Raw genomic sequence first — 26,872 nt, 5'->3', positions numbered from 1 at the left:
AGACAGCAAACGACGAAGCTGCAAATTACAACTAATAAATGAGCTGAGCGCGACATTACTCCAAAAAAAATTCGAACATTCTGTTGTCCGTTTTACTTAATCTTACTGCATACACTATATGAGCTGATGCCGAAAAAGGAAAGAAAATACCACGTCAGTACCAATTAAGGAAGCATTGCCGCGTACCACGCAGATGGTGCAGATTCATGCTCCGTAACAGAGGCGTGCACAGTCTACGTAGTCTGGGTGGCGTTGGTGGTACTCCAATTTTATGAAAAAAGAATCCTGTTCATAGATGTCTGCCAATCTGACAACTGATAAGTCAGACACAACTAAACTAGATAAGGGAGTTTAAACACGCTTCTGAAGCAGTAAACTCTATGTTGTACCTAGTGTGGAACGCTGTGACAGCTATGCAAAAAGCTCCCTGATCGGAATTTAGCGCTTCGCGCGTTTCGTACCCCAGAAGTTTAAAATTTCCCAGCTCGCGCAAGCCCCGTGAACGTAGCCGGGAGGCTGCCGTCACAACGCTGGAATGAGAAACCCGGAATTGAAAACAACGAAAAGCGAGAACATGTAAAACAACGTATTAGCTGCCGTATAACACGGTTGATTGTTTTTTTTAAGTATGAATTCTTTTCGACACGAAAGTGTTCTCTGCTAGGCTGCCGCAAAACTCCAACCGCAACTACCTTTGATTAACCTCGCTGCCTTCTATACAACCTCCCCCTCTCTCTCTCTGCTTTATTTCAGTACGTCAAGCCATGATGATTGCGGAAATTCGTGGCACGGCGATACTTTGTAGTTTAGTACATCCGTAATGGGTATAAAAGTAAGCCTAGAAAGGTTAAAAATGTTTAGCAAGTGAATAGTGTTCTGTGTAATTGGAATCACTGTGTAATTCCATAGAAGACAAGACAGGCAGCTTACACATTTATATGAGTAGGAAAGATGGCAGTCTTTAAATGTGTCCTGTGGTCTCACTCACTCTGCGTCCGTAGGTGACAGCATTACTGGCGTCTTGCAGGCGCTTCTTCGAAGGCGATCCCCCGACAACCGTCACCATTTGGTGGCTGACCTTTAAACAGATGTATGTTCGCGCATGCGCGGTGCCACCGTGGCTCTATCGACGCAGGTTCGCCACACACACACTCACGGTCAGGTCGGATAATCCCATAACGCCTGGGATTCTCCAGCGTGCTGTTGGTGGTGCGCAATAGCACAGCCCTGACTTGCTTGCAATAGCCATCATTGCTTCATCCTTCGAACTTAACTGTAATTACCGGATCTATGTCTAGCATCCTACATGTCATCATCATCATCAGCCTGATTACGCCCACTGCAGGACAAAGGCGTCTCCCATACATCTCCAACAACCCCTGTCATGTACTAATTGTGGTCATGTTGTCCCTGCAAACTTCTTAATCTCATCCGCCCACCTAACTTTCTGCCGCCCCCTGCTACGCTTCTCTTCCCTTGGAATCCAGTCTGTAACCCTTAATGACCATCGGTTATCTTCCCTCCTCATTAGATGTCCTGTCCATGCCCATTTCTTTTTCTTGATTTCAACTATGATGGCATATACTCGCGTTTGTTCCCTCACCCAATCTGCTATTTTTTTATCCCTTAACGTTACACCTATCATTCTTCTTTCCATAGCTCGTTGCGTCGTCCTCAATCAAAGTAGAGCGCTTTTCGTAAGCCTGCAGGTTTCTGCCCCGTACGTGAGTACTGGTAAGACACAGCTGTTATACACTTTTCTCTTGAGGGATAATGGCAACCTGCTGTTCATGATCTGAGAATGCCTGCCAAACGCACCCCAGCCCATTCTTATTCTTCTGATTATTTCAGTCTCATGATCCGGATCCGCAGTCACTACCTGTCCTAAGTAGATGTATTCCCTTACCACTTCCAGTGCATCGCTACGTATCGTAAACTGCTGTTCTCTTCCGAGACTGTTAATGTACTACACTTTCATTCGCAATAACTCCTCACATTTCTTATAGAAATGCTTCAGGTTCCCAGCCTGTATTCAAGAAGTCATAATACTTGTCTGCACAAACGTCTTTAAATTTGTATGTCAACGTTTAAGCGCAATGACAGCTGCAACATCGTGTATTTCAGGACTCGGATAAGGGCAGCATCTCAGGGCAGAGAAGACAAGAATATAATTGATTGTCGCGGATATTGTGATTACCTATTCGTAAGGGATAACATGCATTTGCGACAGCGTATCTATGCTCTATATTTTAACCTTACGACGTTACAAATAGAATTGTCCTTTACGTAGGACGCTAGGCAGATTAGGTGCGGTCTCCAGAGCCTATAATATTGTTTGTGCCGGAAATTGTATCATAGAGTGGCTAACCTAATCACAAATTCGTGCCTATCCCATACACTGATTTGTTCTGTTTTGTTGGGAGAGATGAGATTTCTTGATCAGGGTTTTGTAAACAACGCTCCATTAAGGCTGCAGATAACTTTGGAAACGCGAAGGACTGAAGATATTTCCAGAAAAGTAGCGGCCTAAGGAGGTGACGTCATATGAAGATTGAGTCTATCCGCGGGCTAATGTAAAAAACAAAAATCCCTATGAAGCTTCGTACGGGAAGCTCCCACAATCAGCTAGCCACACTTAGCTTCCTCCCTTCGTATCCGCTTTCCCAAACGGGGCTAGAGCCATTATATAAATATAAAACACTGTTTCTTTACAGCCCAATTTGACAAAATGAAAGTGTGTTTTCTCTATGGCTGTACCTAGATATCTGTCTCTACATTCTCTATAAAAAAAAATGAAGCGTTGTAGTACAAGCACTCATCAAATACCGGTGTAAATTCGCCTGCATTTTACACTAGTTTTGGTTTAGGGTGTCGCGAATAGGTGCAATCGAATGTTTGTGGTAACCAGCGGGTTCCTGTATTGACGTGGAGAGCCCGCTAAAGTTTGCCGTCCAGTAAATCGTGGACAATTCCTAGGTCTTCTCTTTGTAAACGACCAAAGCTTGCACGAACCATGTGACAACCGTTCAACCGAATGACACCTCGTGCTCGCGTGCACACGTCGGTGTGTGTATGATCCGACAGCGCATGTCATCGCAGATTCGGTTTTCTTACGTACGTGTGTGTGTGTGTGTGTGTTTTTGCCGTGAACTGTTGTTGAGTGGAGCAGTCTTGATTCTCGTGTGTGTGTTAACTGCAATTCTGCAGACACACTTCAAGAGTGACTAGGAGCTTTTAACAGTAAAAGAGAAAATTATTAAGAATATCGAAATGAAACAGTACACTCTTGGTCTTTTCTTAGATTTCCGAAAGGCATTCGATTGCGTTCATCACAACACCCTGCTACGCAAGCTCAACAGTTATGGCATACGTGGTATTGCATCTGACTTGCTAAAGAACTATTTAAATAACAGATTACAGTATGTTCAAGTTAATGGCATACCCTCAGAGAAATTGGCAATTCAGCATGGTGTTCCTCAAGGATCTATATTAGGACCGTTATTGTTTTTAGTATACATAAATGATATCGCTAGCATATCCGAATCGCCTAATCTGGTCGTGTACGCTGACGATACGAATATATTATTTTCATCCCACTCCTTGTCCCAAATGGAGGCTACGGCAAACGCTTATTTAAGAAAGCTACATAACTGGTTATTGACGAATAGGCTAAGCCTTAATTTATCAAAGACTAACTACATAATACAGCTACATCCTAATATAACTACATCCTTTTAATACAGTAGAATGTATCACTGAAAATTTTCTACGAACATACTGAATTAAAGCGTGTTTCAAACCAGAAATTTCTTGGTGTTTGGTTCAATGAGAATCTTTCTTGGAATTTTGATACCACCAAATTAATGTCTGATTTAATTAAAATAGTCGGCTGTTTGTATAAGATATCTCATTTGTTGCTCCCCTGGTTAAAGATATCCATGTATTACGCACTTCTGTACTCAAGGTTATCTTACTGTATCCTTGTATGGGGAACTACGACGTCCAGCAATTACCTTAAACTAATTTCTATTCAGAAACGCGCTATGCGTGCTATTGAGGGGTTTCATGGCAGACCTTCAGATTTACCTACGTCACCGCTATTTCAGAAATACGGCATCCTTAAAGTAAAAGAAGTATACAACTTCTGTCTACCTAAGTACATTCATCATCATAGATTGTTCTTTTCTTGTCCAGATAATTCCAGCAGCCGTTATGCATTTCGGGTGAAACGTAAGCTTGTTCCTATCACACACACCAATTATGGCAAGCAAACACTAAGCTACCAAATTCCCACGGTAATAAATAACTTTCCCTTTGAAACTGAATATTATCTTCCACAAAAACGTTTTAAATCTACAATTAAAAATACCTATTGGAACAAACGGAATCATATATTTGTTTATTCGACATACTTTGTATTTATTTGTATTTGTATTACTACCTTTCAAATGTTTTTCTATAACTCACATGTTATAAGCTGTGTGATATTGTTTTTGTGTTTTAGGACTGATATTTTTATGTTTGTAAAAAAAATTGTGTATCTTTACGCCGCTGATACGATAAGTTGGGTATTCAATTTATTCTTTTGTTGTACAAATTTTGTGATGTTAACTTACTGCTTCATGCTTTTACAATGCTTGAGAAATTCATTGTGAATTTGTTATGAAGTGCTCGTGCACAATGCCAGCTGTTTTACGGGTGACCGGGACCTTGTCAGGCTCTTGCCTTTTGTCTTGGCGCCCTCGTTTCGTTGAAGACAAAATAAACTTTCACTTTCGCTTTCACTAGAAATCTTGTTTTCGTATATGTTTATGGTGTTTCACACCACCCAGTCACAGCCTGAAAAGGCTACCAGCATTGTAAATAAATAAATAAATAAATATATAAATAAATAAATAAATAATTTATTCAAAATTCCTCACCTGCTGCTCGTCGGTGAGTCCAATGAACGCCGAGCGCACTTTGGCGCGCCGCATGAGTTCGCGCAGGAAGCGGTTGGTGTCTCCGTCGGCCACGTAGGCCAGTTCTGCGCCGGCGTCGAGGGCGCACTCGGACGAGGCCCGGCTGAAATTGGCCACGTTTGTGGCAAGCCGGAAGTACCCGCCTTCCAGTGCGCCCGGGTAGAGTGAGTAGCCCTCCACCGGAACTGAGAGAGAGAGAGAGAGAGAGATAAAACACTCCGTAAGAAACAGGTACGACTCGATCGGCTGTAGAATACCCCGCAAATAATGGGCATTACGACCACGAGACAGCCTGTCCAAAAAAAAAAAAAAAGACAAAAAGAAGTCAGGCTTAAAGAATGCACGTTTCTGAACGTATAGTCACTAGGAAAGGGTGTACACAAGTTATCTGGCGCGTTGATTTAATGACGTGCGAGCCAGAGCTTAACTCGCCTATTTTGTATACAGGGTGTCCCAGCTATCGCTGGCCAAGGTCTTAGAAATAAAATATAGAATATATACGAGGACGCAACCAGTGGTAATCTGCCAGCGTTGACGTACCACAACATAAGGTTCTTTTTTTCCAAACTGAACTATCCATAATTATATCTGAATAATTAACGAAATTTTTATTTACTGAATCGAGGGCGCTTATGTTTAAAGAAAAATAACCATTGTGTTTTGAAACATCCGATTCAGAGCTTTTAATTTGGCTGTGCCTCACGTGATTACTTTTCTCTGCGTCATGAAGAAGACGCGCAAAATATGATAATATCCGAATGATTACGCGTACGCGCGCCTCGGTGCCAGCGGTTCCTGGCGTTACTGCAAAGAATTACTTCTGCGCAGTGCGATGGCTTTGTCCTCCTCCTCAACGCCGCAGCGCACCGCATAGTGTTCGCGCTTCACGCAGAAATGGCAGCCCCGCAGTTTGCGGTGGCCAGTGCCGATGCCCCGCCATATTCCGGGGGCCGCCGAGCCCGGCACTGCGCAGAGTTAGTTCTTCCTAGTGACGCCTGGGGCAGCTGGTGTCCCACCAGCGCGGACGCGTAATGATGCGGCCATTGTGAAATTTCGCCCATTTCACTTATAACGCTGAAAAAAAAATATATTACGCGAGACAAAGCCCACTGAAAACAGTTGAATTCTGTGTTTTATAGCGCAATTATTACTGCTCTATAAGAATTCGTGCTGTCAATTCAGTAATTACATAAAATGTGCGTTAATTATTCACCTCTGATTATTGATGGTTTAATTAACAAAGTAAATCCTCCTGGTTGCAACATGTGAATGCTGTTAAAAAACCATTGGTCTGACCGTCGTATATTCTGCATCTTATTTCTAAAAGCTTGGTTAACATTAGTTGGCACAACTTGTAGAATGCGGCATTAAAACGAAAAAGCCCGCTTAACATCTCACCGAATTAGAGCAGTAAAAAATTACACGTCGCTATTTTTTTTTTTTTTTTTTGCTTTAGGGCCGGCATCACAAGGACAATATTAATTGTCACAGAATACCATCACCGTCGAAATCAACAGTGCATTCGCGCACGAGCTACCGATTCCATTGGGGGGAAGCTGTTTTCTGCGAATTGTTTTACCAACTACTATTTCGTATCCGAAAGCGGCTAGGTGTTTGCGAGCAGGCATGGTTTGTAGGCGACGGGATCGAAAACTCTTGCACGAGTGCGACCGCTGACACCAAGTCATGCAGGTCGCTCCGATTCCGAGTAGTTCTTTTTCGTTTTCGGAAACCATCGTTTGAAATCGACAGCTGACTGTCCAGCAGTAAGCATTAGTTGTTCGCGCTCAAAAAGTTCTGAAACTATTAGATTATCCGACAATTGCTCCTTCACCGCCCACCTTGCATGTCACTTCAGCCAAGGAAAGAACAATTACTTTTCGTAAAATTAAGCCGGCAATCAAGTCCACGATCTCCCCCTCCTGAAATATTTTGCGCTGCTTACTGACGCCTGCAGCTTACAGGCCCCACTATGAACGAGTGATGCTTGCAAAGCACTTTTCGAGCGACGCATAGCGTCACTGTTGGACAAACGAGCGAGGCGAGGCTCAATTTCTCACCATGCTTAGGCAACCCAGAAACACTGTGGCGAGCTAGGCTATAAGTGAGCGTGGAAAATGCGCGCTGCCTGAACGAAAAATATTTGGCGATGAAGGCGGCTTAACTCGTAAAATGACCAATTATTATGCACGATTATAGATCAAAATGGGCTGTCATTACTTTTATAGAAACTGATAAGTATCGTTGTGCTCAACGTGTACTGTGCCGAGCGAGCGTTGATGAAACAGGAGAAAATAGCAGCACGTCTCTCGTTTCATCTTCGCGCCCCTTCATTTCGCGCTTAAGTTGTCGCTTGAATTCACTTCTTTCGCCGACGTAGGCGCCAAAACGCATCAGTGGTACAGGAATAATAGGATTGTGCACAAGCGCTGTGATAACCGCAGCGTAATTTTATGACCCAGTCATATCTTCCAAATACATAACATAGCCTTTAAAGATCCACATAGACATTAATGGTAGTATTAAACTTTTTACATTAAAAACATATATCAATGCTTCGACATGTGCCTCTATCATAAAAGACGTCTGCATTAAGAAAAAGAAACTAAAGCAATAACCTTTATTCGTTAGCGCGAATTCTGAGAACGAAACAGCAAGAAGTCTTGGGCGGCGCTTCAATGTTCATACTGCAAACATATGAAAAGTTTCTGCTCCATTTACATATGCGTCAAGGTGGACAAGCGTTGGGATCAAAACCTATAAATGCGGACAGCTGTTTCAAAATATTATTATGGTTGTGATTATTATTGCATTGTGATTCAGCATATAAATATGGCCTCGCACGTAGCTGTCAGAAGTACTTTTCATAAATTGTCGTTTTTGATTATCAAAATAACGAGGCCCAAAAGGAGGTGCAACGTTGGTGGAACTCTTCGTACTTCCAGTGCAATAATTTTCCGAGAATCGAGGATTATCCACTTACGTTTCTCGCAAGTCGTGTTGCTCGCTATGAAGTAACCCTCGGCGCATTTGCACAATCGCTTCCGGCACACCGCCATCGGCCCCGTGCGCATCTGACACTCGAAGTCACGATCACACGCCTCGTTCAGGCGTGGGATGTGCAGGACTGTGGGGATTAAACAGCGATAGACATGATTCGTTAGGAACGCCCTGTTTACCTTTCGCCGTGCCCAATATATCAACAGTAAGAAATACTGACACGCGACCACTCTTTTTTAAAAGATACAAATAACTAGCTTTGGTATTGTACGACGGCGCTAAGAATAATCACTTCCTTTCTTACATTTTTATTCTCGTTCCACTTTGCAGCTATAAGAGTTTTTTTTCGCAAATAAGTTCCACTTGCCTAATTAGAAAGGTGTCCTCTGTAAAATCACATCCTATATACAATAATGTTCTGCTCACTTTAACTTTTTACTATATCAATTCATATAACAAGTATATGACAACAAATATGTAAGGGTAACAAGCATGCGGGACATCTTCCAACCGGCCGAAATACAGTTGCGGTAACTTTTGTGTCGAAACATTTTCCAGATAATAGGTGAAGGTTTATAGGATTCTGCTCGAAATAACAGTGGCTATATCGCTGGATAATAGATTCTTTTTATTGGTGTGTGAATTTAACAGGTATCAAGCCTGAATACTTGGAAGAACGCTATCCCTTATACTTTGTGATTCTAAGTGGAACGCTGTTGGACCTAAATTAGTGTAAAATATTTGCGAAATTGCTTCTTATAGGTGGAGCCTAACAGGACTGAGATTGAGATACTATATTTGAGGAGCTAGCCTTAACGGGCGGCCGTAAAACACTTAATCGAATTATCTTTTAATTGTCTACTTTCTTCCTTAGCATATCTTGCTCCTGTTTTCCCCCGACTCGAGCGCACATAGTAAACAATATATGTTTTATGTTACTGACCTTGTCGCCTTTCCATTTATTTCCCTCTCTATCTCTGTCAATATTCATCGTATTTACGAGCACGAGAATGGCGCTGTTAATGCTAAAGAAATGCACGTGGACACGTCTACACAGCATTCTGCTCAATCATTACATTAAAGAGACATCATTTATTCACGTATTTATTTAATTTTGGTTTGCATGTTATTGAACTGAATGGAAATGTGATTATATTAAATGTAAGTCGATAGCAAAGAAACAGAGATACAGTAGATGTCTCCCATCTTATTGGAACATTGCGTCTGTGGGTTTAAAGGCCGTGACATTAAGATCTTGTCCAAGTCACTTTTTGTTTTTCTAAAGTTATTTTGTAATTCACATGTCAGAATGCATAGTATAAGTGCGTTAATTCAGTTGTGTATTAGGCAAGAAGGTTAAAGAAAGGACAAGCCAATCGTAGATTGACATAGCCACGTAACAACATTTTATGAATCATGCGTTAGCACTGCAATACTGCAATCAGCAGGCGAGTGATATAAACGTACGTGGTTCACAAGAAGGTGAGCAGAAGCCGTCTTCGGAGCAGAATGGAGTCTTCCACAGAGGTCCCATCCGCTGGAAGATGAAGAGGACAGTACTTCGATCAGTAAATATGCAACTCAGAACTTCTTTAAAATTCTTTGTTGTATCCTTGATGGGAAGCCAAGTGGCTCGCGCCGCTCTTCGTGAACATTTACGCCGGACAACCTAACCAGGACATCGTCTACCACCAGACGAAGACGAAATGATACAAAGCAAATACTGAAACATTCTACAACATTACAAGAAGAGCTGGCGGGAGTATCTGCCACCAACCACACTGCAAGCTTAACAGAGAAGGAGTCGTCATAGTACGCCTTCACATGGGGAATTACGTCCACGGTACTCTACTACACGCGATGTACCCCTCAACATATACAAAAGATTGCCAATTCTGCATACGCCAAGCACCCTTTACCACATGGTCTGGGAAAGCAAGAACAACCCGCGGACAAAGGCCACCCAAGCACCAACAGAACACCAGTGGGAAGCCCGCTTGTCAAGCCCAAGACCTCAGGACCAGCTACGGCTGGCGAACAGGTCTAGGCTATCAGCACAGCGCCGCGGCTACCAGGAATAGGGTGGCCGCCCACTTTCAGACATTAACAGCTTGTTATCCGTAATATAGTTTACTCAATCACTTTGTATTATGCGCCATTCGTGCAAAGAAAGCCCATCTTGAAAACACATCATTGCGAAATGCCTCGCTGTGAGTATGCGGCAAAGCAACCACCGAAAAAAAAAAAAACGAGAATGGACTTTCTTCATTGTCGATGTGTTGCGCACGCGTTAAAGAAATATTCTTTCTTTTCGACACCTTTCCTTGAATAAGCATTTTTGGTAGTGACGCCGGTGTGTGTCATGTTCTTTGGTGGTAGCGAAGCCTCCATACATGTGTTCAGGGAATGGTGGTTCATCAGTGGTATATGAGACTTAGTGCCAATTCGTGAGGAGAGGACACTCTTTCGGGAACAAAACTACATCAAGCAGAAGTGGCACTATGTCTGGTCAAGAAAGAGTGACGTTATCTTTATTCATTCGCGCAAGGGTTCTTCTATTGTTCTTTTTTGTTGGTTTACGATTACGCCGGTTTTTTTTGTACATCCTGCAGCCTGACAAGAGCCCGCTGTAGACTAGGTATTGAGAATTTGAAGCTCCACTGGATGGGTGCTCAAAGTCGACGCTGGTTTTATACTTATAGAGCCTTATCATAGGAGAACTCACACTAGTGGCAAATGAATTAAATTTAGACGAACTGCCGTTCCGCCTCGCTTCCTCTGCAAGAATTATTACTCAGTGCTTTCGTCACCTTGGCATTAACTTGATCCTTGATTATTGTGTTTTCCACAGTTGGGTAAGCGCAACCGGTGACGTGCCACATACTTTAGCTTTATGCCACAGTTTCTCAGGTATCTAGGGGACTATAAAGTGTAGTGTAATGCTCAACAATGCTAATGAAGTGGTGTTGAAACAAAAGTAGTTCAAATTTATCCCCGTCTTTCAGACAATAGCCGAGTTTTATTGGCTGACAGCTTTCAAACATATAGCTTTCATACAGTGTGAAACAGAGTCCACACCAACTGTGGCCGCAAAAAAAAAAGAACATGCGCATCAGCACTATGTGCTCCTAAAGACCTTGCGCATAACAATCAAGATGTGCAATCAACATATTCACGCACAGCGGCCTCAATACAAGCGTGACTAGAACACATACGAACATAGAGTAACTGACTGCACCAACCAGAACATAGTGCAACCTTTGCTCGAACTTAAAAGTATTTTCTTGCCTTGCACATTTGTAAAAAAAACCTATACTTTTTATTTTTCATGAACACATAGCCACGATCTAGATATATGTTTTGGGTCGATGTCAATTCTCATTAATAAAGATTGACTTACAATTTTTCAAAAAGATTGGGTGTCTCATTCGAGCAACTTAAAACACCTGATATTCCTCCGTTTTTCCGGATCGCAGGAAAAATGCATGCGCGGTAATCTTGGCAGAGGGTAACTTAGTAACGTATGTGGCGTCATTCACACCATGCAACTTGCTGTCCGTTGAAAAGTTTTGTAGTGCAATATAACAAGGAAGCTACGACAAATAAATGAATCATACGTGTCACAATGAGGAATGAAAATACGGAGCGTAGGACAAAATGACCCAGTTTTTACAAGCGAGCTGAAGTCTCTCTTGTGGGACAACTACCCCTTGCATGACCAGGGTAACCTCAGGTACCCCCGAGGTGCGAGTCCGTCGGTCAAAGCAGTCGCGCGAAGACCATTGAAGGTTACACTTGTCCGGTGTTCCTTAATGAGTTCACGTGAAAACGTTTCATTGAACACGTTGACTCGCGATCTAACGCACCTCGGAAACATCGAGCTCAGCAAGCGTGACATTCGTGCCACCGAAATTCAGAAAACCGCACGGAGGATCAAAACACCGAAACATTTGAAAGGGGCGTACCCTAGAATACGAGCTCTACGAGCTCGTCTTTTCGCAGTGAGGTTAACATCCATTTCTTCTTCCAGTAGTGCTAACACAATTACATATTTTATTGTTACTAAAATAAAATTCAATCGTATTTGCTCTACTCATCACATCTATTCGAAATTATTTAAGAACTACATTTAGTTTGTAAAAAAAATGAAGCATGCCATGCTGTTTTCTTACTTTAAAAGTAATCATTTCTTGATAGTGTATGCCCTGTCCCACCCCCCTTCTTCCCTGGCTACGCCTTTGTCTGGACCATCTGCAGACCATTTCCGGGAGCAGCACCATCAATCGGCGAGATACCGATTAGTCAGGCGCGCCACGAATTTGGATAGAAGGCTAAGGAATCTTGGCTTTATCAAATGAACTATGCTGTTTGGGGAGTATATTTATTTCAGTGAGAGTATCGAGGCACCGTTAATAGTTTCACTGCGCAATTCCGTAAAGAATGCAGGCGGTCGCTCGCATATTGAAAAGGTAGCACAAATATCTTCATAAGCTATTAAGGCCTCACGACCATTACGTCCAACGCTCGGTGCGAAACAGGCACGCACCCCAACGAGTAAGCTGTTTTCAGTTTAAAAACGTGTTTGCTAAAACAACGACAATGGAAAGTGGCCAAAATGTAAATGAAGCTACCGCTTAGAATAGACTCCCAGTACTGCGCATTGTTGGCTTACCCTATATTCAAAAATGCATCGTAAGTTGAAGCCCATTGAATTGATCTAAATGATGCTTGGCGTAAACATGGCCAAGGCGGTCATTGTGTTTCCTGCGGCGCGTTCACGACGGGCGCCATTTAGATGAAGGCATGCGTGTGCTTCTACTTCAGATGCATTTCTGAATACAGGGGTACGTTAGACTCGATTTAACTGTCTAGGCTCGAGGGCATGGTGACATTAACCTTTAGTCAGCGGTGCATTTCTACCGTTTACGTTAAGGGCACTTAAGAATCCTAAGTTTTGTTCATTTTCTATCTTCTTCTTTTATTCGTTATTCTGAATAATGTCTACTGCATAATTTCTTTTTCTGCACTGTAGCCTTCTTATATTCGACTTGCGTTTATGTTTTTCATGTTACATGAGCTCTAAATTTTATATTGATAGTTCTCGATTCTCGGCCAATCATTGACAGTAGGTATTGACAGTGCCATAAAAGGCGGCATCATTCACAGTGCCACAGGTGCTATAAGCAGATACTACAAGGAAGTCGCAATGCGTGTGCTCTATAAAAAAATGGTATGTGACCCTAATCTTTGACTTATGCGTCTCCAGTTGACACTCGTACCTCAGTGACGGTGTTTTTTAGGTTACCTTAAGCCGAACGCAACGCACGAACCGTGCTCGGAGGCAGCTGTTTTCGATTATTTGCCGGTTAAATACCATGTCACCTTCTTGTATGTGACGTCAATATTGAAGTGATTACTTCCGCTTTGTACTTCCGGGTTTCCAGGAAATTCGCCAAGGTCATGCTCACGTGGCAGGTCACTGAAAATCTACGATTCTGTGTTTTGGTGCGCGGTAATCAGTGATTTGTAATTTATTTATTTATTTTATTTTGTGATACTGTCAATCCCATCAGGGATTTTTACAGGAGTGGGTTAGAAAGGTCTGTAGACATAGTAGTACAGGCATTTACATAAGAATACAAAATGGGCACTTGGCAAGAGTAGACTTTCATAGAGCTATGTTAACAGCAATAAGTATGGCAAAAACATAACGCACAAAGAGCTTATTTCAATTACATATAATGTTTTGCAAAAAGAGAAAAAGGAAGAAGGATAAACATATGGTTATACAATTGATAGCATCATACATCACTTCACATCACACATTTCCAAAAACATTTGGTAAACAATACAATGATAAAGACAATGTTGATAACATCATTTAGAAGTGGTTGACAGTACTGTTGCGCCAACGATTTCAACAAATTTGTCAACAGTGAGCTGAGCGACTACCGTCTGGGCTAAAGCATTCCAATTAATTCTAATTATTCCAGGCGCTTCAGTAACTGAACTTGTAAATAAATTTATGCTGTGATATAATATCTACAATGAAACCCATGAATTTTGCACTGCAGTATATTTCTCTATTTTTTCTTATTTATTTCTAATTTCGTTTCCGGTCGTCTCAATGATTTCTAACCAATTTTGATTATTCAAGACACTTCAGTAACTCAACTTGTAACTAAACTTACGCTCTGATATCATATATATAATAAAACATGTGAATTTTGTACTGTACTGCTTTTCCCATTTCTTCTGATTTATTTTGAATTTCCTACCCGGTCGTCTGACGAGGTAAACCGGAAGTGCTGCGCAAGAAAAAAGAGTGTCACTCGATGCTCGAGCCAATAAATAGAAAAAAAAAAGAAAACTCGACTGTATCAGCCTCTAAGAGTGAATTCTGGCGTTTTCCGTGCCAAACCCACGATTTGATTACGACTGACGGCGTAGTGGGATACTCCAGGCCAATTTTGATCAACAGGGAATCTTTAACGTGCCCCCAATACACAGGACACGGGCGTTATTGCATTTCGCCTCATGTAAATGGGGCCGCAGTGACAGGGATGTGATACCACTACCTCGTGCTTAGCAGCAAAACATAATCGCCACTAAGCCACCCCGGCGGGTGAATCGGTCCCCATGACATGGCGAAATCGCGTTCACAGCCAAACGAATGCCCATGCTGCAGAAAGGGCGACCTGCACTCACTTGCGCCCTTGCTAAATGGACACTACACTGAAACCTGGTATGGAATAGTCATTGCAATAATGATTTGTTTTAAATCTATAAAACTGCATTGCTATTTCCGAGAGGTTCCTTTAATTAAAGGCTGATGCATTAGTTTTGATGGGCTGGTGCTTTTTATTTCTTTTACCCGATGCACTAAGGTTGTACAAGAAGGTGGTGCTCATACCACCGTATTTATTATTTCAAAGGTAATCGCTGTGAGTTTGTGAGAACTGTTGGAGATCGAAACTGGACCGTCACGGCGGCATGCTTAATGCGCAGCATTATTCCAGGAGGTGCCCCTTTGTAATTTTCTGCTCCATTTCGTTAGTCCTTCCGGTTTCGTGTTCCTGAAAACCCCTAGCGGCCTCTAGGTATGAGTAGGTCAGTACACAAACTCGCCCTGAAGACCCCTAGCCTCATCTAGGTTTGAGCAGGTGAATACACAAACTTTTGTACGCTTAATTGCCGCCACCTACTTGTGGGCCCACGTGATATCTGTCAGAAAGCTGCCAGGTACTGACGCACATCCGCCCAAACCAACGTTTATATAACCTGATTGGCGGAAATTCCAAATCACATAGTTTCATACAATAATTACTATAGGTAACTCTGCGACTAGTGTCTATAGGAGCTACAAGCGGAGTGGTTCAGCCCAAAGTTTATAGAACCTGCTTCAGTTTGAAAGCTCTAAAGCTGTTGCACGGCACCGCCACAAACGATGGCATTGAATGACGCTGTAGTCGCATCAGGCCCCAGCAACTTTCATCAGGCACGCGATAATACGTGAGCGAATGCGTCGTGTCATCCGGATTTTTTTAGTCTGCAGGCAGAAGGCGCACACGTGATCCTGTTTTCAATCGAGCCTGGGCATTTGCCCGTCGGCAATGCCGACGTGTGGTGTGCCCGGCTGCCCAAGGACAAACAAACCATCGAGCCACTTCTGGGCTCCGCGTGATCCGGTTCTCCAAGCTGCGTGGGATCGTGCCACTCCCCCGCCGGACAAAAGGCTTTCAAAGAAATCGCGAGTCTGCGATATGCATTTTCACAGCCAGGACATCTTGCAAACGTATACCCAAGTTTTCTACGAGGAAAAATTGTTGAAATCGCTAGGCGTAAGGGAAGTCTCGTATAAGGGAGTGTGTCCAAAGTTTTCCACAACCTACCGCCGTATCTTTCAAATGCAGCAACAAAAAAAAAAAAAGAAAGAAAGGCGCCAAAGCGGGACAAAATTATGATAGAGAGACCTTCGAAAACAGATCAGTCAAGCTGCGAGCCTCAAGATTGTGCAGGAAATTTTGACTTGATTTGGCGAAAGCGTTATGCTCGCTTCAAAGGATACTGAAATGCTTGTTTTCCATCTACGAGTTGGCGCAGAATTGTCGACTGTGTTGATAGCGGTAGTTTTGTTGTCTTTTATGTGATAAATATGCAAAGCGACGCACGCTAGTCATTGAAAAATGTGTCATAGTCACTCAAGAAATGTCAGTGACTGTTAGTGTTGATGGTCGTGTTGCTGAATCGTTCAAAGCTCTCACTGTCATCGTGGGGCTAGAGCGGACGGATCTGCTGTAGTATTTGTTGACGCACTGAACGTGTGCCCAGGCTCCGAAAAAGTATGTGCAGGAGAGCTGTTGTAAGACGGAAGAAGCAGCCGCTGTGAAGCATTAACCCAGAGCTCAAACCGCAGCCGTTGCTCGAAGGTCAAACTGAGGTTGACCAGAAAGCTGGGCCAGTAAGGTCGCAGGTAAAAAGAGCAAAAACTGAACATTAAAAAAATAATATTATGAGCCATTCCACTCTGTGAAGGCGGATGACCAGCGAAGCTGTTAGAACACGACACAGAGGTGACGCAGAATTTTGAACAAATGTACTAACACATTTACTGTCTTGATCGGTGTTGATCATGACGAAACGTAAGCAAAACACTTATTTGTGTACATTTGTGTGGGCGAGTATATATATGCCGAGTGCTTCAGTAAACATCTTCGGGAATTTTAAAGGCTGCCTGTGACAGATAGCACAATTCTAGTCAAAGAGCTGGTCTACTAGAAGAGGAGAACATTACTTGTAAAAAAAAATTGAAATCGCATAATTCAGTAATTAACAAAATTCACTAATTAATTTTCCAGCTAGTTACCTTATGTCCCACATTGCAATTTACAAATTCTAGCCATGGAGTTCGCAAGGCGAATCCACTTGGAACAAATTCTCAAGAGGACACTAGTTTCGAGATATTAAATCCCTAACTTTTCGGGAGAAATGCACACGCGTTCACATTTATTTTATTTTGTTGTAGCGCAAGCTGAACAAGGACAACAGAAAGGCACATCTGACACACACAGCGCTAACTTTCAACAATAGATTTATTTCCAGTTCTCATCGCTATGTATACACCCTCGAAACGTCATATAACACGTGTAAAATTTCAGTAAAAATGAATATGTGAATATGTGAAATATGAAATTTAAATATGTGAGTCAAAAAAGTGCTTACGTGTAGTTACATGTTTCTTTTGATTCTTTTATATGCACCCCAGAGGGTGTACACTTGCTTAAGAGTGTAGTGCAAATTACCCCCTTTTCTGCAGATCTCCTCGTAACATCTTGGTGAAGGTGTGATATAAATCACGATCCCATCACGGAACTTAGCAGCGGACATCTTGTGCGACATTCGACCATGTCGATTGAGAGGCCCGCTGCTTTGGCTTTGGCTACCACAACACCGATTGTCTTGACGCAACGCCGAGATCCTGGCTCCTTGTCCGGCACCGACACCATGGACGTCAAAGACTGGCTAATTGAATACGAACGAGCTAGTAAGGACAACCGGTGGGACCAACTATAATACTGGCTACCATCACCTATTACCTCAACGATACGTGTTTGCTTCCAAACCCACGAGGAGGAATTGACCATTTGGGTACCTGCAAGCATAAGCTACACAAGCTCTTCGGGAAGCCAGTTGGGCGCCAGCGAGCCGCCGAGAACACACTTCCGTGCCGCGCGCAAACATCTACTGAACCGTTCGTTGTGTACATACAAGATGTATTAGCTCTCATTCGGCGGGTCGACGACGCCGTCTTTATATACTGGTGTGTAAGGTGCTCAACCATCGACGACATTATAAGACAGTGCCGACGCTTTGAAGAAGCAAAGAGCTGTTGTTTCTAAGAACAATTCATTCAGCTCCCTAATACCACTCCTACCTCATCGTGTGAAGACCTCGAGCCACCTGGTGCCGGAACCTTGCTGCGTCTTCTCCAGCGCGAGATTGAGGCTCCGTCTCCGCCGGTTCCTCATGTTCTTCTTACGACAAGTCCTGCCCGGCAGTATCTTTGATTCAAGCTGTCGTACGCGAAGAGTTGGCGAACGCAGGCATTCGTCCCATCTGTGCTGTGGGTAGCCTACCTGTCAGCAATTACTTTCGACCTCCCCGACCACAGTCGGCCTATCTCGGATACCGCGACCCAAACCAGTGGCGACACATGACAGATCAATATGCTTTAACTGCAATGGGATAGGCCATATTTTCCGCCATTGCCGCTATGGTTGGCTTCCATCTCATCGTCTTCCGGGCACATACCGCCCCGGGGAGAGCTTTCCACCCGCAATGACCCACCGCACTATAACGTTGCTGTTCCGACTCCACGCTACGACCAGCGGTCGCTGTACCCGCAGAACCAGCATTCTCACACACCGATTGCCCGTCGCTCGCCGTCGCCGTACCTCGCCGTACCTCTTCGGAAAGTTTGTTTTAGAAGAATTTTATCATATTTCCTCACAAGTTTTTTTAAATCAAAATAAATATTTATGAAACAGATATTCAAACAATATATTATAGAGAATAATTCAGGCTCGGTTAAGGTTGCGCTTATAAATCCACATACTTCAGAATCCTTAGTTATAAGTCTTGCAGAAAATATTGCTACTAAGAATTTTTTATCAGGAATTAAAGAATTCAGATTAATTTGCCAATCATCTTCTAGATTATCTTTCATTGTCTTAACAACATGAGATTGGTATTTACTTTCTTTTTTTACTTGAGCCATTAGATGAAAATTTACAATTTGACTAAAATCTTTTTCTAATCCTTTATAAATTCTTGAGCACCAAACTTAACGGAATTTAAAAACTTATATGTAGTATTAGGGTACAACTAGAGATATTGTCAAAGAACATATTCAAATGAATGGCGTCAGCGCATAAAAAACGACTAAGCAAACATAGTCAGAAGTCGTAAAACCATGTTTTTTTCTAAAAATAACTTTGCTATCAAAAAAGTTAAAAAATTAAATCAGTGCAGCTCCCGGACGTGATGCTGCGTTGGCCAACCGACCCGGAAATCCTCTGTTGACCCTGGCCGCCCGACAATATCTTTTGGACATACAAGTTGACAGTGTGCCTGTTTCGGCGCTCATAGACACGGGGACGCAATTATCGGCTATGAGCGCTCGCTTTTCTCGTCGTCTCCGCAAAGTTCTGACGCCTGCGGCACAGCCTGTAGTGCGTGTTGCCAACGGCGATACATCTGGCATCGTTGGCATGTGTGGTGCGCGTGTGAACTTGGCTAGCCACCCGACCACCTCAGTTCTATTCGCCGTTCTGCACGAGTGTCCTCATGAAGTCATTCTCGGCTATGACTCCTTGAGTATCCATTCTGTCCTCATCGACTACAATTCTTGCTTTATACATATGGAACTGCTTTCTGTGCTACGTGATCTCTCCTTCCCTCGACGCTCTTTCGGCAAGGCGCGTAGCCCTCCCTTACTCTGTTGGGACTGCTTCTGCAAACTGGGCATACATCCCAATTCTTTGGAGGTACACCACAACTGCTTCCCGAAGGTATCCCCCTGGGCAGCATAGCACCTTTAGATGCGCACGACCCTCTGACCCCTACTAATTACGTTCCGCAGTCTTCTGTAAGCCCACAACACTTCATTTGACGCCAGTTTTTACGCAAAGATTTCCCCAGACCTTTTGGATACTCAGTCTGACGACCGTCCTCGCTTGCTAACCGCTTACAGCGACGTTTTCGATTTTCCTTCGCCCCATCTGAGCCAGACAACAGTTGTGACACATCGCATTGACACTGGGAACGCCCCGGCCATAGGCGTCCTTACCAAGTGTCTGCGGCTGAATGCCGCGTAATCCAAACAGACGTCGAGAAAATGCTTACCAAGGTCATCATCGAAGCATCTACGAGACCTTGGGCGTCCCCTGTGGTGCTTGTCAAGAAAAGAAAAATCACCGCCCAAGCACTCTGTACTGGTGGCTAACCAGCGAAGCTGAAACGCACGGCCCTTGTGTTTATCACTGGGCCAATCCCGACGATTCATTAAACGACGGCTTCGTAGGCTGCCGGATCCTCGGTACCTGTTGCTCCTTGCGTTCAGCTGCACGAGACAGTTCACGGGGCCGGGCTGCCCCATCGGCACGGCGTAGACAAACTTGGTCGTTGTTCTGCTCGCGGCGTTGCTTGTCGACAGCTATGCGTGGCCTACCCATTTCGAAGCTGGAGAGAAACTGTTGTGGCGCGCTCCGCCGGGACGGAGAGCAACGATGTCAGTAATGGCACATCTAATCGGGTAATGGGGGCCCTGATCCTCTTCTTTTTCGCGCATGCGCATGGGGTTGCGCCGTTGTAGTTTTTGGCGTATAGGCGACCGACAGGCGGATAGAGGGACGGACGAATTGGCTAGCCATATACAACTCCGCTGCAAAAAGACAACACCTGGCGCTTCTGCGGCGACTATCGGCATCTAAACGAGACTACTAAAAAAGACGTGTACCGTTTGCTACGGATTGAAGACGCCCTCGACTCTCTGCATGGCGCACAGTACTTTTCTTCTATAGACCTTTGGTCAGGCTACTGGCCAATCGCCGTTGAAGAAAAAGACAGAGAGAAGACCGCCTTTATAACACCGGATGGGCTCTACCAGCTCAAAGTTGTGCCATTTGTCATGTGCAATGCCCCAGCAACATTTGAACGAATGATGGACCCCTTATTCTAGGTTCCAAGTGGTCCAGTTGCCTGTGCTATCTCGATGACGCCGTCACTATGTAGTATACGTTTCCCGTCATCTACATAGACTCTAGGCTTTTCTGCACGTCCTTCACGATGCAGGTATTCAACTAAACTCGGCCAAATGCCGCTTCGGCCACCGAGGGACCTGTGTACATGGTCATCTTGTCAATGCTACAGGTATACGGCCTGACGCTGCCAAAGTTAGTGCAGTTGCAAACTTTGCGAGACCTCGTTCTGCTCAGGCCGTCCATTCCTTTTTTGGCCTTTATTCTTATTCTGGGCGGGTTTTGAAAGTTTTCGCAGAAATAGCACGACCCCTAGCCAACAATAAGAACGACGGGACTTTCCTGGGGTTCTGAACAAGCGGCCGCGATCTCACATTTGATCGTACTACTAACACCACTACCGGTGTTGGCTCAGGTTGACGAATCTACGGCTACGGAAATCCGTATCGACGCCAGTGGCCACGGCATCGGCGCAGTTCGTGCCCAACGGCAGCATGGTCAGGACTGCGATGTTGCTTATGCCAGTCGCCTTGTTTCTCCTTCTGAGCGAGACTATTCGATAAGAGAGTGAGTGTCTCGCTCTTGTTTGGGCCGTCGCCTAATTTTGCCCTTGCCTTTACGCTGATACCTTCGCCATAATTACTGATCACCATGCTCTCTACTGTCTCTCCTCTCTGAAAGATCCCACTGGTCGCATTGACCGTTGGGCATTGCGACTTCAAAAATATTCATATGCCGTCGTTTAAAATCTGGCCGCTTGCACCACGATGCCGACTACCTCTCCAGATACCCCGTAGATTCAGCGGACACTGCCGTGAGCGACTCCAACCCTCGTGTTCTTTCCATCACTCAACTCTTCAACATCGCTGCCGAGCACCGCCTTGACGCGTCTCTACGCAAGATGATCGAGAACTTACACTCCCACGCTCCCTATCTTTTCTTCACTTTCTTGTACTCCGAAATCACAGGGTATATAGTCGCAGTATACAGTTTGACGCTCCTGACCCGTTGCTTGTCGTCCCGACTGACCTCCGTTCCACCCTCCTGGCTCAGATGCACGATACACCAACGGCGGGCCACCTCGGCATGTCACACGCATACGACCGCGCACGCCGCCGTTTCTATTGGACCTTGATGTCCCGCTCCGTGCGCCATTACATTGGCTCGTGTGACCGTCGCCAGCACCGGAAAAGGTCGACACTGTCGCCTGCAGGCTATCTGCCGCCTCTGGACATTCTCTACGAGCCATTTCACCTCGTCGCCTTCAATTTACTTGGTCGTTTTTCTTATCCGCCTTAGAAAACAAGTGGGTCGTCGTTGCGACAGATTATGTGACGCGGTTTGCCATTACGCATGCACTTCCCACTAGCTGTGCCGCCGATGTTGCATACTTCTTGCTGAATAATCAAATACCGCAGTACGGGGCTCCTCAGCCACTGCTAAATAACCGGGGCAGGCAGTTGCTGTCAAAGGTGGTCGATGACAATCTCAAACCCAGCGCGACGCAACATAAATTGAGTACGGCGTACCACCCACTGACGAATGGTTTGACAGAACGCCTGAACCGAACACATGCCGACATGTTGGCGATGTATGTGCCTGAAGACCACAAGGATTGCGACCCTACATCACCTTTTGTGGCATTCGCGTACAACCCTTCCAGGCATCAGACCGCTGGTTATACGACGTTTTTTCGGTCGCAGCCCTACATTACCCATGGGCACCCTGATGCCTTCTTCTGGGTGCCAACCCAATGAATATGTTCGTGCCAACCATGCATGTCAAGTTGTTCGCACTCAATTTTCCGAGTCCCGAATCCATCAGCACTATCGCTACAACAGCCACCACAGGACCGCCCACTTTGTCCCCAGATCGCTCGTCCTCCTGTGTTCCCTAGCACGACCTGTCGGACTCTTTGAAAAACAACTTTTTCAGTACACCAATGCGGGCATCGCGTTCGCCGCCAAACGACTGATGTCACTTTATGATGATGATGATGATGACGACGACGACGTCGACGACTTTGATATGTTTCACGCGTACCCACACACAGGGATTCGCCAAGAGTCACGCAAACTTTGCAAATGTCCCCTATGAAATTGCTCCAATGCTGCCTTCATCAATCATCTGCTCATCCCCGAACGGACATTGTCCACATTGTCCGTCTCAACTCCTATCATGCCCCGGACGCGCCTGAATACTTTGTGTGCTAGTTCTTTCATGCAGCTTTGTTCCCCTGCGCCGAGTCAATGCTTTCGCTGCCGGAGGGTAATGTTATGAGCCAATTGCGCTGCAGATGTAGAAGATGTTGAAGTGTAGAGCGTAAAAGACGGGGGGGGGGGGGGGGGGGCGAAACACGAAATGAGGTCCATCGTTTCAGCCCGCGATTCTTGGCCTATTCCCCAGTATGGGTATGAGCCATAATATGAGGCCACCATCACCGTCGTCATCATCATCATCATCATCATCATCATCATCGTCCGTCATCTATGTTGTGGCTGCCCCATTTTCGGTCTTCGTGCACACAGTGTCAATAATCTGCTTTTCTGTATTTCTCCCCATAACCCTATTATTGAATTACGTTACCAAATGAAATCGTATCCGGTCTAAGCCATGCTGATTTTCTAGCAAGGCGAAAACACTATGTTACCGTACACAACCCCGTAGGAATCTCTTGGTCATTCGTTCTGCAGATCTGTGTGCTTTGATTTTCAGGAAGAGAAAGAAGTGCCCAGAGCTCACTGGTGCTCTGGGCCTCTCGCTGTTATGCATTTTTGTACGTTGTTGCCATTTTCGTGAGAGTCATTTCATCAAGGATGAGCAAGATGATGTTCCCGCAACCACCTGAACAAGGTCAGTCGCCTACATCATCGCTCATTTTTGGACGACGTGCCTTTGGAAGCTTAGGCCAGCTCGATTCCTGGGAGAGCTCAACGCCAAAAGCCATGGACTCTAACGGCGAGTACACCGTAGTCGTGGGCCGCCGTATGAAGATTTGCCGTGTGTCGACTGAGGCGACCTCATCGAATCAGAGTGAGCAGGAATCATTCATGATTTCGTACGTGCCGCTCTCGACGTCGTCATCATCATCATCATCATCATCATCATCATCATCATCATCATCATCAGCCTGGTTACGCCCACTGCAGGGCAAAGGCCTCTCCCATACTTCTCCAACTGCCCCGGTCATGTACTAATTGTGGCCATGTTGACCCTCCAAACTTCCTAATCTCATCTGCCCACCTAACTTTCTGTCGCCCCCTGCTACGCTTCCCTTCCCTCGGAATCCAGTCCGTAACCCTTAATGACCATCGGTTATCTTCCCTCCTCATTACATGTCCTGCCCATGCCCATTTCTTTTTCTTGATTTCAACTAAGATGTCATTAACGCGCGTTTGTTCCCTCACCCAATCTGCTCTTTTCTTATCCCTTAACGTTACACCTATCATTCTTCTTTCCATAGCTCGTTGCGTCGTCCTCAATTTAAGTAGAACTCTTTTCGTGATCCTCCAGGTTTCTGCCCCGTACGTGAGTACTGGTAAGACACAGCTGTTATAAACTTTTATCTTGAGGGATAATGGCAACCTGCTGTTCATGATCTGAGAATACCTGCCAAACGCACCCCAGCCCATTCTTATTCTTCTGATTATTTCAGTCTCATGATCCGGATCCGCAGTCACTACCTGTCCTAAGTAGAGGTATTCCCTTACCACTTCCAGTGCCTCGCTACCTATCGTAAACTGCTGTTCCCTTCCGAGACTGTTAAACATTACTTTAGTTTTTTGCAGATTAATTTTTAGTCCCACCCTTCTGCTCTGCCTCTCCAGGTCAGTGAGCATGCATTGCAGTTGGTCCCCTGAGTTACTTAGCAGGGCAATATCATCAGCTAAGCGCAAGTTACTAAGGTATTCTCCATTTACTCTTATCCCCAATTTTTCCCAATCCAGGTCTCTGAATACCTCCTGTAAACATGCTGTGAATAGCATTGGAGAGATCGTATCTCCCTGCCTGACGCCTTTCTTTATAGGGATTTTGTTGCTTTCTTTATGGAGGTCTACGGTGGCTGTGGAGCCGCTATAGATATCTTTCAGTATTTTTACATACGGCTATCCTACACCCTGGTTCTGTAATGCCTCCATGACTGCCGAGGTTTGGACAGAATCAAACGCTTTCTCGTAATCAATGAAAGCTATATATCAGGGTTGGTTATATTCCGCACATTTCTCTATCACCTGATTGATACTGTGAATATGGTCTATTGTTGAGTAGCCTTTACGGAATCCTGCCTGGTCCTTTGGTTGACAGAAGTCTAAGGTGTTCCTGATTCTATTTGCAATTACCTTAGTAAATACTTTGTAGGCAACGGACAGTAAGCTGATCGGTCTATAATTTTTCAAGTCTTTGGCGTCCCCTTTCTTATGGATTAGGATTATGTTAGCGTTCTTCCAAGATTCCGGTACGCTCGATGTCATGAGGCATTGTGTATACAGGGTGGCCAGTTTTTCTCGAACAATCTGCCCACCGTCCTTCAACAAATCTGCTGTTACCTGATCCTCCCCAGCTGCCTTCCCCCTTTGCATAGCTCCCAAGGCTTTCCTTACTTCTTCCGGTGTTACTTGTGGGATTTCGAATTCCTCTAGACTATTCTCTCTTCCATTATCATCGTGGGTTCCACTCGTACTGTATAAATCTCTATAGAACTCCTCAGCCACTTGAACTATCTCATCCATATTAATAATGATATTGCCGGCTTTGTCTCTTAACGCATACATCTGATTCTTGCCAATTCGTAGTTTCTTCTTCTCTGTTTTTAGGCTTCCTCCGTTCCTGAGAGCTTGTTCAATTCTATCCATATTATACTTCCTTATGTGAGCTGTCTTACGGTTGTTGATTAACTTCGAAAGTTCTGTCAGTTCTGTTCTAGCTGTAGGGTTAGAGGCTTTCATATATTGGTGTTTCTTGATCAGATCTTTCGTCTCCTTGCGATAGCTTACTGGTATCCTGTCTAACAGAGTTACCGCCGACTTCTATTGCACACTCCTTAATGATGCCCACAAGGTTGTCGTTCATTGCTCCAACACTAAGGTCCTCTTCCTGAGTTAAAGCCGAATACCTGTTCTGTAGCTTGATCTGGAATTCCCCTAGTTTCCCTCTTACCGCTAACTCATTCATTGGCTTCTTATGTACCAGTTTCTTCCGTTCCCTCCTCAAGTCAAGGCTAATTCGAGTTCTTACTATCCTATGGTCACTGCAGCGGACCTTGCCGAGCACGTCTACATCTTGTATGCAGCCAGGGTTCGCGCAGAGTATGAAGTCGATTTCATTTCTAGTCTCGCCATTCGGGCTCCTCCATGTCCACTTTCGGCTATCCCGCTTGCGGAAGAAGGTATTCATTATCCGCATATTATTCTGTTCCGCAAACTCTACTAATAACTCTCCTCTGCTATTCCTAGTGCCTATGCAGTATTCCCCCACTGCCTTGTCTCCAGTCTGCTTCTTGCCTACCTTGGCATTGAAATCGCCCATCAGTATAGTGTATTTTGTTTTCACTCTACCCATCGCCGATTCCACGTCTTCATAGAAGCTTTCGACTTCCTGGTCATCATGACTGGATGTAGGAGCGTAGACCTGTACAACCTTCATTTTGTACCTCTTATTAAGTTTCTGCACAAGACATGCCACCATCTCGTTAATGCTATAGAGTTCCTGTATGTTACCAGCTATATTCTTATTAATCAGGAATCCGACTCCTAGTTCTCGTCTCTCCGCTAAGCCCCGGTAGCACAGGACGTTCCCGCTTCTGAGCACTGTATATGCTTCTTTTGGCCTCCTAACTTCACTGAGCCCTATTATATCCCATTTACTGCCCTCTAATTCTTCCAATAGCACTGCTAGACTCGCCTCACTAGATAACGTTCTAGCGTTAAACGTTGCCAGGTTCATATTCCAATGGCGCCCTGTCCGGAGCCAGGGATTCTTAGCACCCTCTGCAGCGTCGCAGGTCTGACCACCGCCGTGGTCAGTTGCTTCGCAGCTGCTGGGGACTGAGGGGCCGGGGTTTGATTGTTGTGTTCATATAGGAGGTTGTGGCCAAGTACTGCACCAGGGTGGCCAATCCTGCTCTGGTGAGGGAGTGCGTTACCGGTTCTGGTC

At 44.7% G+C, this 26,872-nt stretch overlaps 1 protein-coding gene across 1 annotated transcript in view; it reads right to left on the bottom strand.

Annotated features, from left to right (window-relative positions):
• Nucleotides 1-26,872, bottom strand: part of LOC126530313 (uncharacterized) — a 40,080-nt gene that overhangs the window by 6,408 nt on the left and 6,800 nt on the right. Inside the window, exons 2-4 of the mRNA XM_050177633.3 lie at nucleotides 9,429-9,498; nucleotides 7,945-8,088; nucleotides 4,923-5,146 (exon numbers count right to left, since the gene is read on the bottom strand). Of these exons, the coding sequence (XP_050033590.3) occupies nucleotides 4,923-5,146; nucleotides 7,945-8,088; nucleotides 9,429-9,498 (438 nt within the window). The remainder of the gene's footprint in view (nucleotides 1-4,922; nucleotides 5,147-7,944; nucleotides 8,089-9,428; nucleotides 9,499-26,872) is intronic.

Source organism: Dermacentor andersoni, chromosome 5 (assembly GCF_023375885.2).
Source record: "Dermacentor andersoni chromosome 5, qqDerAnde1_hic_scaffold, whole genome shotgun sequence".
Classification (NCBI taxonomy): Eukaryota; Metazoa; Arthropoda; class Arachnida; order Ixodida; family Ixodidae; genus Dermacentor; species Dermacentor andersoni.
This window is presented reverse-complemented; position numbering and strand designations above follow the sequence as displayed.